At 34.2% G+C, this 13,638-nt stretch overlaps 1 protein-coding gene across 1 annotated transcript in view; it reads left to right on the top strand.

The window, feature by feature from the left end:
- CTSH (cathepsin H) overlaps positions 1-13,638 on the top strand; it is a 45,056-nt gene that overhangs the window by 16,176 nt on the left and 15,242 nt on the right. The window contains exons 5-6 of the mRNA XM_003755532.4: positions 3,020-3,124; positions 10,083-10,169. Of these exons, the coding sequence (XP_003755580.1) occupies positions 3,020-3,124; positions 10,083-10,169 (192 nt within the window). The remainder of the gene's footprint in view (positions 1-3,019; positions 3,125-10,082; positions 10,170-13,638) is intronic.

Raw genomic sequence — 13,638 nt, 5'->3', positions numbered from 1 at the left:
AACAGCTGTTATTTCCTAATCAGCTCTGTTCTTAATTTCTCACTCCCTAGTTTTACAATTTATTTTTGTTGAAAAAGGGGGAACTTCTATAAAATACCCAATATGATTTAAAGAGGAGATATTTCTTCAAAGTGTCTATTTTGTTTGAGAATATCAATTAAAGGAGCAGGTAGGTGGTGCAGTGGATAGAGCACCAGCCCTGAAGTCAGGAGGTCCTGGGTTGAAATCTAGTCTCAGGCACTTAACACTTCCTAGCTATGTGACCCTGGGCAAGTCACTTAATCCCAATTGCCCCAGCAAAAAAAAAAAAAAAGAAAAGAAAAGAAAAGAAAAGAAAAAAAAAGAGAGAATATCAATTAAATATTTACTTATATCCTAAATTTCCTACTTCTCATTTTTAGAAGAATAATCAACACGTCAAAAATATCTTTGACCACAATATGAGAAGAAGACACAATATGTAATAGACATTGTTACAGTCAAGCAACTAACTAGAAAGTATAGAGATTACAAGATCCCACTGTACTTATTGCTGATCATTTAAAAAGCAAAAGGGAAAAGAAAGCAAAGAAGACCATTGACATATTTTAAAATGTACAAAAGAGAAAGAAGCCTCATGAATTATATTCATCTACTATCCAAACAAACGGAAGCAAGATAGCTGTTAATATAACACTGAATTTAATATTTTTAAAGTTGCACAAAATAGGCGCCATTTCATATATAATCCTCTCTTTTTCCATTCTAATATGGATATGCAAATGTTCTGTCATATTTGTTAAATTCAAAAATAAAATTTTTTTAAAACATTGGCTTCAATAAAGGGCGTGTCTCATTTATAACTCAGATCTAAGATTTTTGAACAATAATAACAGATAACATTGTTCAAAGGCATTCTGGTTATTAATATCAAGCAAGGAAAACAACAGAAACATAAGCTCACAAAAGGGGAATTTTGCATCATCATGGAAGATGACTATCACTGAGACCAAACAAGAGTAAAATATTCCTGTTTTCAATGGTATTGTTTTAAACAGAGCAAGCTCTGGAAGATTATAAAGCCTCATGAATAATAGCATAATTCCATATTAAGAATTTAGCCTACCCATCCACTATTCATACAAGAAAAATTCGATGATTAAAGAATGTCTTGTCCAGAATATGATATGCACATGAAAAATCTATAGAGCTCTCTCATCTTTTAATTCATCTATTTGAAATAAAACTGAAAGTGGACTATCAGGTGAGTCTAGAATTGAGCAGGAGTAGTATAAGCTGGATTGCCTTTGAGACTTCATCACTCTAAATGATTTCAAGATCATTCCTGAAACAAATATTTTTGACAAGAATATTTTGATGAATGATAGAAAACCACAGTCTCCAAAGAATTGAATCTAAACATCACCTAAAGAACAATGAAGAGGCACTTTGTGGGTATGAGCAGACTAATACACATTACAAATGAGGAATTTCTTAGAAGCTTTTCTTTAATGTCAGCAGAGTCATGTATGATCAGAAAAGCTGATAAGCCAGGGACAAAGAATGGGTAGTCCATGTGCTTCTTTGGTAATCATGCATTGTTATGGATATTTAAGAGCATGTGAACAAGAGATACATGATGGGCTGCAATCTGCATCATTCAGCAGCATATGCAAATTGGTGAAATCATATATTCCTGAAAATCTATGATTGTAGGTTGGAACCATGTTTACCATCTTTTTGGTCATCTCCACAACATCAACTCTAAATAATCATGACAGTCATTTACCAGAGTGCCATAACACTGTTGAATTTTCAAATCAGCTGGAGTAGCATGAAAGAAGTGAATTATAACTATTTTTAGGCACAGTGCGCAATAGGTACACAGCAGATACTTAATGACTATCAGAGGGAGATTTGACACAACTTACCAGACCTAATCTCGAGTTTTGTACCTTAACATTTGTTTTAAAAACTCAGTCTCTAAGCTTTAACTTGTAAGAAACATAGATCACTCTGTATCATGAAAAAGAAATTGAGATAAAGATTAATCTAGAAGCTCTTGTAAGATGTAGAAATTTCACTGAGTCTTTTGTGCAAGCAATAGTTTAGGTAGAATTTGGAAAGCACTTTATCAGTGTTTAATCCTGGTGGTACTATTGGTAGGTACTATTATTATCATCCTTATTTTTAAAGATAAGGAAATTGAGACAGACAGAGGTTAAATGACTTGCTCAAAATCACACAGATAGTAAATGTCTGAGACAAAATTTGAATTCAGGTCTTCCCTACTCCAGGTCCAGTATTGTATACATTGTGCCAATTAACTATCTATTTCTGTATTCTTAACTACTAATACTAAAGATAAATGGAAGTAGGGATAAGACCAGACTGGAAGATGTTTTAAATATAGTTAACTCTAAAGAGGAAAATTGTGTAAGAGAATATCATCCTGGATTCAGATCTGTGTAAGAGAGCTTTAAGATCATCCAGACTAACATCATTTTAGTTAAGTAAAACTAGAAAGTAAGTGGCAGGACTGGGATTTTGGCCCAAATCATCTAATTATAGGACTAGTAGTCTTTTTAGTATACTATATTGGGAACTAATAACTCTATGTTTGGCCCTAAATAACTGTATTAACATTCCACTGATAACTATAACTCTTTAAGACTTTTAAAATTGCTTCTCACTTGCCTGTATATGTTCATTTTCATTTGTTATATTCCCTTTTGATTGCTAGCAATAAAAATCCTCCAAATACTTCAAAAAAGGCTATATGTTTTGCTCAGAAAAGGGGTAGAGGGGGAGAGCACATAGCTGAAGTTCTTAAAGCCTGAAAGATATAGATTCAGTTGCTAGTTGACCCCAATTTCATCTTGGAAGTATCTGTTTTTTATGCTGAATTTTATTACAGAGGCAGAGGGAAAACATTTTCCACTTATGTAATCTCTGTACTATATATTCTAGTTTAACTGTTTCCTTTTTTTTAAAAAAAAATTAAGTATTTTTTTCTAACAAAGGTATTTTGTAATTTCAGAATTGTTCAGCTACTAAAGGCAGCCATGTTCGACGGCTTGGTCCATACCCAGAATCTGTGGACTGGAGAAAGAAAGGAAATTTTGTCTCACCAGTGAAAAACCAGGTAAGGACAATTATTTGATGAATTTCCCAATAATTTCTGTGAAATAGTTTCATCCATAAGCAGTTTACCAGTCTTAAATAACAGAAAAATAAATATAAGACTTGTAGGAAGAAAATCCATAAAGTCTTTTACCCTCCTCTACTTCAGCTCATAATTCTACACTCTTCCCCTAACTAGTCACAATTACGATTTTTTCTTCCCTAACCAAATTCATAGAATCTTCAAATTTTAGAGTTGAAATTGTCTTCCAAGTCTTTTGGGATCCTGCATTTCATTCCAGTTGTTAACTGTCCCTCTTAGATCATATGTAAATTTGATAAAGCATTTCATCTATCTAGGTCATTGGTAAAAATGTTAAATAGAAAAGAACAAGCCAGATTTGTGGAGACTCTGAAAGACTTCCCTATGAGTTAAAACGCAAATGATAGAGCTCTTTGGTTTCAGCCACTCACAATAAGTTCTAAACGCTCCTGACTGAAAGGTCTAATCACATCTCCCTCTTGTTCATAAGGACAAAAGGAGCAGCATGTTATAATATAGGGAGTCTGAGACCTGCCTCAGATACTTACTAGCTGTGTGATACCAGGAAGTCACTGAACCATTTTGGACCTTAGTTTATGCATCTGTAAAATGAGAGGGATAGATTTCATACCTTCTAGGACTTACCAGTACTAAATATATGATCATTAAAAAATAACATGAATGACTTATTAAAAATAACATTCTTTCCTGATACCTTTTGATATCTGATGAAACAATATATGGGGAGAGATAAAAGAGAAGAGATATTTCAAGGTTCTGGTCAAGCTAATCTATGAATGGTAGTTTAAGCTTTGGACCAAGAGGAAAAGCCTATCTTAAACTAAATTAATATGATGATCTAAAATTTGTCTAATAACTGTATGTACTATATAAAAGATAGTCTCTAATTATCTTGCATTTGATAACTGTTTTGACTCTTTCTTACAATATCAAAAATAGGAGCTTAATGGATCAAACAGTATATTTGAAATAGAGTCAAAGTCTGAAAAACCTGGATTTTTCAAACCTCAATTCTGTTACTTAACTTTAACTACTTACCTATGTAGCCTTGGGCTAGTAGTAGCCTAAACTTTATGGGTTTCAGTTTCCTCTTGTAAAATGCTGGCACATGTGGTCTCTAAGGCCCCTTCCAAATGTAAATATCTTACCCCGTAGGAGTATGTTCTTCATGTCTATCTTTTTTTTTTTTTTAATAATAACTTTTTATTTTCAAAATACATGCAAAGATAGTTTTCAACATTAATCCTTGCAAAACCATGTGTTCTAAATTTTTCTCCCTTCCTTCCTTCCATCCCCCTCCTCTAGAAGCAAGTAATCCAATATAGGTTAAAAATGTGTAGTTCTTCTGAACATATTTTTACATATATTATGCTGCACAAGAAAAATCTTATCAAAAAAGAAAAAGAGAAAGGAGAAAAAAAAAAACAAGCAAACAAGAAGAAAGGTGAAAATACTATGTTATGATCCATATTCAGTCCTCATAGTCCTCTTTCTGGATGCAGATGGCTCTCTCCATTACAAATCCATTGGAATTGGCCTGATATACCTCATTGTTGAAAAGAGTCACATCCATCAGATTTGATCATCACATAATCTTGTTGTTGCTATGTATAATGTTCTCTTGTTTCTACTCACTTTACTTAACATTAGTTCATGTAAGTCTTTCCAGGCTTTTCTGAAATCATCCTGCTGGTCATTTCTTATAGAACAATAATATTCCATTACATTCACATACCATAACTTATTCAGCCATTCCCCAGCTGATGGGCATCCACTCAGTTTCCAGTTCCTTGCCACCACAAAAAGGGCTACTACAAACATTTTTGCAGATGTGGGTCCTTTTTTCTTTCTCTTTTTTATGATGATCTGTGGGATACAAACCCAGTAGAGACACTGCTGGATAAAAGGGTATGCATAGTTTGGTAGCTCTTTGGGAATAGTTCCAAATTGCTCTCCAGAATGATTGGATCACTTTACAACTCCACCAACAATGTATTAGTATCTCAGTTTTCCCACATCCTCTCCAACATTTATCTTCATCTTCTCCTGTCATCTTAGTTAATCAATCTGAGAGACGTAGAAGTGTACCTCGGAGTTGTCTTAATTTCTATTTCTCTAATTAATAGTGATTTAGAACATTTTTCACATTGATAAATCTGCCTTATGAAAGATTTCACCCATGACTTCCAATCCTTGAATCTTTCTCTTTCTTACCTGCATCTATATAATCTCTTCCTTACCATGAGATTACAGCTATGTCCTTCTGACCTATTGGTATACATCAGTAGGAATGGAAAGCTCATTCATCTAAAAGTTAAGAGACTTGAGTTCAAGTTTCTAGTCCTGTCTCTAATTAGCTATCTAACCCTAACAAATTACTTCTCTCATTGAGCCTTAATTTCCTCATCTGTAAAATGAAACAGACAGTCCCTAATGCCCTTTTCATTACTGTTCCATGATTCAATGTCCAAGTCACCTGATCTAGGTTATAGATGGGAATTCTACTTATGAATGTTTGTCAACATCCTTAGATGTCCATGACTTCAAAGGATTAAAAATATCACTCACACACATAGTTTATTCTGGACCCATTTGTGGAAAACCCCACTGTGGAAAACAAGCTCCAGTGGCTAGCTCATTTTTTTAAATAAATTAGAAATGGAAAAAGTAGAAAAAGCAGTTTCTCAGATTAGATAGGAATATGATAAGGGAGAGTACCAAGTGGAAAGGACATCTGCCCTCCATTTCTTTATCCAGTCTTTATGCTCATCCAGTCCACCCAAGTTTCTGTGGCAGAAACTCTTTCCAAATAATTTGAAAATACATTTTTTGAACAGTGATTATAAAAATCCAAGATTTGATGGGATCTTGTCTTTTTACATGTTAGAATATAAATTTGAAAGCAAATAATTCCTTCCATATATATAGTTTATAATTTACAAAGTTCTCATTTGATCTCTTCAATCAGTTTACAAGCATTTATTAAGTGCTTTCAAAGACAGAAGTAAAACAGTCTCTGCCCTCAAGGAGCTAACAGTATAACTAGGGAAGAAATACATACACACATAGGTGTGTTCATGTATATATTTGTGTGTGTTCATGTGTGTGTTTTTGTTTATTATGTGTAAGTCAGAATATACTTTATCCCTAGTTTAAAAGGAAAACTGAGACTTAGAAAGTTTTGAGTTATTTCTTCAATGAATCATAGCCAATTAGTGGCAGATTTCCTGACTTTTATTCTATGCTTTTTTTTTCTCTTATACTATATATACTGGACTCTAGGTACCAAGCCAATCGCAAACAGTTGAAAACAGGCCATCTAAAATAACTATTCATCCCATCTTCAATTTCCCTCCACCTCTTCCCCATGTCCTCTTCTATCTCCTATCCCACCTTTCTTTCCTACTCACAGATATACAATAACCCAAAGTTGATTTCCCAATGTCCCACTATGGTAGTCATTCCTTCCCCTTTCTTCATGTCCAAAATTGTTCCTCTCTTCACTGGTTCTCACCTATATCAAAACTCCTTTAATTAATCCTCTTTTTCCACCTTCCATGTCTTTGGGAAGTTGGGAAGAAAGCAAGGTTGTAAAATTGTTTACACTAAAGAATAAATGACTAAAATCTATCCCATACATGCTTAATCCTCCTACAGGTATTTTCATTTGAAACTGGTTAGCCCAAAAGAATCTCAACATTTTTAACTCTGCCTTCACCTCTGACATCCCCCAAAACTAACTCCAAAGATTTTTCTAATATCAACTATATTAATTCCCCTTCTATCTTTCCCCCCACTGCTTCTTTATTCTTCTGAATTAATCAATAAGAGATCTATTAGCCTTTCAGATAAATATAATCCCACAAGTTTTGTCTCTCTGAAAGCTATCTAAGATAAGAACTGGGCTATTAGTGTAATTGATTTCTCCTGAGCTTGGAGCCTAAACTTCCTATTGAGTCATTTCTTGCTCACATAGCATGGTCACTTACTCATAACTTAAAATTAAGGGAGCATTCCAATCAAAGGAGGTGCTTGTTCTATTATTTGTTACAATCTGCCTACTCAGTGTAGGGGAACACTGAGTCTCCTTAAGAAACAGTACAAGAAATAATAGAACATGAATACATAAAGCCATTTACATAAGGATGTATGGATGAGTCGATAAAAATTATTTATTGAGCAACTTTTATGGGCCAAGGAGGATATAAGTGGAAAGTATTAGAGGTGGAATCTTGTTATGGAGATAAGACATAGGTATGTCAAAGTATTACTACCAATAACAAGTACAAGGTGGAAGAGGGAGGGAAGTAGAAAGAGAATCAACTGGACTTGGGGACTTGATTGAATTGAGTTACTATAGGATAACCATGCAAAATGATGGAAATTTAAAAACTCAAAATAATGAGAGGAAAATGTGATGGGGGAGGGGATCAATTCACAAAGAAGTTCCATTTTAGACATTTTTTAAAAATTATAATAGGACTTCCAAGTGGAAAATTCTAGCCAGGTACTAGAGCTATAAGACTGGAACATATATGGTGCTGAAAATGTTAGATGTGGAAGTTACCAGCACTGGAGATCATAGTTGAAAAGATGAGAGTGGCTGAAGAGAAGCAGAAATATTATATAGTCTGCCTTTGAAAATTTTCCACATCTCAAGAGTAGGAAGAGGAAGTCAAACAAGAGAAAATAGAAGGAGCAACCGGAGTTGCAGGAGAACCAGTGTAGCAGTGTAGTGCAAGATTTCTTAATTTTTTTCCATTCATAACTCATTTTTGCCTGAGAAATTTTTATTTGACTCCAGATATATAAAATAGTTATACAAATTAAACATTTTCTGGTAATAAAATCATAATTTTATGATATATAATCCATATAAGATCACAATCCACAGTTTAAGAAGCTTGTAGTATATTAGTTTTTCTAATACTTGAGTCTAAATTACAAGATGAAAGAGAAAATTTCAAGCTAGAGCTATTTACTGGAAGATACAGAGTCAGATGGAAATGAGTAGCCCCAAAATTCATTCCTTGTATCTGAAGTAGCCCCTAACCTCAGCTTCCTGCTCCCTGAACTATGCTAAGGGCTCCATTCATCAAAAGTGCATAACATTAATCCAACACTAAAACAACCTACAATGTCCTCCCTAACAAAAGATGTTTTTACATATTATATGATTAGATGAAGCAAAACTGGCAATATAGTATCTTCCTGTCTTGTATCTTGTATAGGATAAAATGTAGACAAATTCAAGGAGAGGAGATCAAGACTAAGGGAAACAAGATAGCGGAGACTGCCCCATCTTCTCTCTAGGAGAAGGGTGTTGGAATTGAAAATCACTCATTCCCATGGGAATTAGGAGTTAAAAAAAGGAAAACTCAAGAAATGAATACCTGACTATTTTTGAGAAGCAGTGTGGTCCTATTGGAAAGAGTGATAAAGTTGTGGTCTAGAGAATAAAGATACTGAGTTACATCCAGATAACAATATAGTTAGCAAGACATACAGTTGCTGAAACAAATCAGGAGCAAGGCTCTCTGCCAAAGCAAGCACCACAAAGCTTTTGGCTTTGGGGCTTTTATATAATTTTTACATAGCACTGAAGGAGAATAAGATTGTGATTGGATAGGGCGGGAGCTGATCTATTGCATCAAGGGATGAGCTGGTTCTTCATGAGCGAGGGATTTTACAGAAAACATTTAAAGGATACAAAACTCAAAGCCTAATGAAATTTAAAATCACAAAATGGAGGCCTAGTTACAAAGGAGTCACTTTGGCCCAACAGATCCACCTCTAGAATTTACTATACTTATATTCACATGAGCAAATTAATATAACTTCTCTGAACTTTAGCTTTGTTGGCTGAAATAATAAGGATAACAATGCCTATGACAGCTAACTCATAGTGATGCTATGATAAACTCATGAAATAATTTATGTAAAGCATTTTTACTTTTATTTACACAAGGCTATTTATTTATTTATTTGTGGTTAATATAACATATATAAAGAGTTAATAAAATTAGTAACTAAATTAGTAACAACTAACTAAAATTTGTAACTTCTTTAAGTCCTAGCAAAGGGAGCTAGAGCATTTTACAGTGGTGTTAATAGAGAACAAGAAAATCCCAGTGACCTTTGAATATACTATTGTAAGCAAGCAAATTCAATTTCTTTCTGATCACCTCTAATCTTCTCTATTTCATCATATCTTCTATCTAGCCACCAAAATGGTTTTCTTAAAGCACAGATGACTTGTTCAGTAAACCAGTGGTTCTTTAATATTTCATGATTACATATAAAATCCTTCTTGGCATTTAAAGCCCTTCAAAATCTGGCCCCTCTTATTTTCTAGGCTTTTCTTATACTTGACCTCTCTCTTACATCCACTGCATGATCCAGCTTCACTAGGCTGCTTGGCTTTCTCCATAACATGCTCCTCCATCTCTCATCTCTAGGCCTGGAATGTGCTGCCTTCTAGTTTTCTTGGCTCCCTTCAAGACAAGGTCCAACTCCCATATTTTACAAGAGGCTTTTCCTGGTTTTCTCAGCTACTTCTCCTATGAAACTGTTTTTCATCCACTCTGTATCTCTTATGTACCTAGGTATTTACATTAACTCTCTTCTCCATTAGGCTGTGATCTCCTTGATCACAGGGACTCTTTTTGATTCTCTTTGTATTCTCATGCTTAGCACAATGTCTGGCAAATTGTCAGCTCTTGAGAAATGAGTTTTTTGTTTGTTTGTTTGTTTGTTTAACAACTTATTATCACTGTCAGCAGTATATTAGGTTTTAGGAGCCATACTAGAGGAGATTTAAGAGTGGTATTTGTGTGTGTGTGTGTGTGTGTGTGTGTGTGTGTGTGTGTGTGTTAAGTTTAGAAAAACTGACAAACTATTTTCCTTTCTTCTTTAGGGTGGATGTGGCAGTTGCTGGACTTTTTCTACTACTGGGGGACTAGAGTCTGCTGTTGCCATAGCAACTGGAAAACTACTCTCTTTGGTAAGAGATATGACTTTAGGAATGCTGGAAGAAAAACCATCCATATGCTAACATCATTTTTATTTCCTAGAATGTACTATGTAATTTGTTTATTTCATATTACCTTCTACACACTCTGCATTTGAGCCAAACTAAACTACTAGTTATTCCCCAGAATTCTTCCTCCACAAGTTCACTCAGCTTTAAATCTATGCTCATCTCCCACCCATCATGTCTGCCCCCTCAATGATCTACTTCCTCATCACCCCCTCCAATAATCCTCATCATCTTCCAAGGTGCTGTTTCCTCTGTGAAATCTTGGTGCTTTTTCCCTTCTCACATTACAGTGAATTATTATATCCATTAAGTAGAATATAAGGATCCTGTGGGCAGTGACTAATTTGTGATTCTAGAAATAACCTAGTATATAGCAAGCATTTAATGTTAATTGAATTATTCTATTTATATGAAATTGTATGACTGAGTGTAGTTACTGACTTTATGACTTCATTAATTCAATTCAATAAAAATTTATTAAGTGCCTACTGTATACCAGACACTGTGCTAAGTGTTGGGGACATAAAAAGAAGCAAAAGACAGGACCTGCCTCAAGGAGTTTACAAGGAGATAACATGCAAACATATATACAAAAGCAAGTCTTATACAAAATATATAGGAAATAATTAAAAGAGAGAAGGCACTGGAATTAGGAGGGATACGGAAGATTTCCTATAAAAAAGGATTTTATTTAGGACTTAATGGAAGCCTTTTAGTACAAACATTATGATCATCCTTCTCTGAAATCTATTCTTGGGAATTGGATGCAAAACGCCCTTTTAGGAGAAAGAGTTTTTTCATCTTTTTGGCACTAATATATTCTTAGACAAGAAGAATAAAACTATGTTCCAGTTCTGTGAACATTGAAAATTTGTCCCAAGGTTGATTTCTTTTCCAAACTGGATAACTAAAGAATGTTATTGACAAGGAAGAAAAAAACTTTATTACTAGCAAAATTATTTGTAATAACAAAAAAAAAAAAAACCCTGCCAACCACCAGCAAAATGGGGAATACCTATACAAAATTGTAGTATGTGAATATATTGGAATATTATTACACCATAAGAAGTAACAAATATGAAGGATACAAAGAACTGGGGGGAAATGTATGAGAAGTGATACATAATCAAGAAAGCTGAACAAAAATAACGGTTTATTCCTGGGTAGATAATATTGGAGAGGAAACAAGACTAGTAGAAATTCATGGTCAAAATCTGGGCTCAGGTCTTCATAAGACTTACCATTTAGGTGACAAGATGGTGCAATGAATAGAATTCTGAGCTTGGAGTCAAGAAGTCCTGAATTCACATCCAGCCTCAGACACTGGTGACCTAGGGCAAGTTATTTAACTGCTGAAAGTTTGGCTCAGTTTCCTCATCTGTACAATGGGGATAACAATAGCATTTACCTCCTAGAATTGTTTTTAGGGTGATACAGTTATAAAATTTTAACATAGTGCTTGGCACAAAGTAAATTCTATATAAATATTAGGTATATATTATTCATTTATTCATTCACTCATTCATTTACTATAAAATTCTAGACTTGGAGTCAAGAAGATCTGAATTTATTTTTTAAATATTTTTTTTTATTTTTCCAAACACATGCAAAGATAGTTTTCCACATTTACTTGTACAAAACCTTGTGTTCCAAACTTTTCTCCCACCTTTCTCTTCCCCCTCTCTCTTAGACTGCAAGTAGTTTTAAAAGTTAAATATGTATAATTCTTCTCAACATATTTCCATATTTATCATGTTGCACAAGAAAAATCAGATAAAAGGGGAAAAAATATGAGAAAGAAAAAAAAACAAGCAAACAAACAACATAGTATAATATACTCTTTGGGCATAGTTCCAAATTGCTGTCCAGAATGACTGATCATCATACAACTCCACCAAAAATGCATCAATATTCCAGTTTGCCCACATTCCCTCCAATATTTATCATTATTTGTTCCTGTCATCTTAGCCAATCTGAGAGGTGTGAAGTGGTACCTTGGAGTTGTCTTAATTTGCATTTCTTTAATCAATAGTGATTTAGAGCATTTTTCATCTGATTGGAAATGACTTTAATTTTAGAAGATCTGAATTTAAATATGGTCTTAGACACTAACTGTGTAACCCTAAGTCACTTAGCCTCTCCTCTATCTGTCTCAATCTTTTCATTTATAAAATGAAGATAATGATAATACCTATTTCCCAGGGTTGTTGTGAGGATAAAATGAGATATTTGTAAACACTTTGCAAATATTAAAACATTCTATAAATGCTACCTAATTATTATGTTGTTGTTGTCTGCTTGACCCTGGGCAAGACATTTAACTGCTTGGTATACCAGACAACTCTCTAAAACTAGAAGTTGCAGAATAGCTATCCATCTTCCCTGGTAGCCCACTCTCCAGATTAATGACTGCTTCTCTAAGAAGTCGCCATTATATTTATTCCATACTTCTCCCCTCTTCACCAACCACCTAGCCCCACCTAATCAATAGATATTTCCTTCTTTTTTTCAGAATTTTTTTAAAATTTTATTTAATAGCCTTTTATTTACAGGTTATATGTATGGGTAACTTTACAGCATTAACAATTGCCAAACCTCTTGTTCCAATTTTTCCCTTCTTACCCCCCCATCCCCTCCCCCAGATGGCAGGATGACCACTAGATGTCAAATATATTAAAATATAAATTAGATACACAACAAGTATACATGACCAAACCGTTATTTTGCTGTACAAATAGAATCAGACTCTGAAATATTGGACAATTAGCTTATGAAGGAAATCAAAAATGCAGGTGGGCAAAAATATAGGGATTGGGAATTCAATGTAATGGTTTTTAGTCATCTCCCAGAGTTCTTTTGCTGGGCGTAGCTGGTTCAGTTCATTACTGCTCCATTGGAAATGATTTGGTTGATCTCATTGCTGAGGATGGCCAGGTCCATAGATATTTCCTTCAACTTTTCTCACCCCTCTAGTTCTAGAGCAATGATTCATGATCTTAATTAACTTTGCTTGCTTTGTTCTTGGTGTTCTTAAATAAGCTTTCTCAATCTACTCTCACTTTGGTCTCAATCTTCATTCTTTTAACTTTCTGGGCCAAAGTGCTTCTGCCTGGCCACTACTTTTTGAATATTGTTCTCCCCTTTAAAACATAAGCTCCTTAAGGTCAGAGACTTTCTTTGTTTTTATCTTATATCCACTGTGCTTAGCAAATAGTTAAAGTTTAATAAATTCATTTATTGGCCAAAGGAGTTTGAAAAATTAGTAAATTCGCTATATTTTAGGAGTTTCCTGTACCAAAGAAATGATAGATTTTATGGATTTTGATACCATCACCACCTTAATGTTTCAACAATTCAGTAATCAGTATGGATATCCACATCAATTAGTTCAGCACCTACTAGTGCCAGGCCTAGGGCAATACAAGAACAAAAA

The sequence above is a fragment of the Sarcophilus harrisii genome, chromosome 2, assembly GCF_902635505.1.
Source record: "Sarcophilus harrisii chromosome 2, mSarHar1.11, whole genome shotgun sequence".
NCBI lineage: Eukaryota > Metazoa > Chordata > Mammalia > Dasyuromorphia > Dasyuridae > Sarcophilus > Sarcophilus harrisii.
The sequence above is the reverse complement of the archived record's forward strand: the minus strand, read 5'-3'. Positions and strand labels throughout refer to the sequence as shown.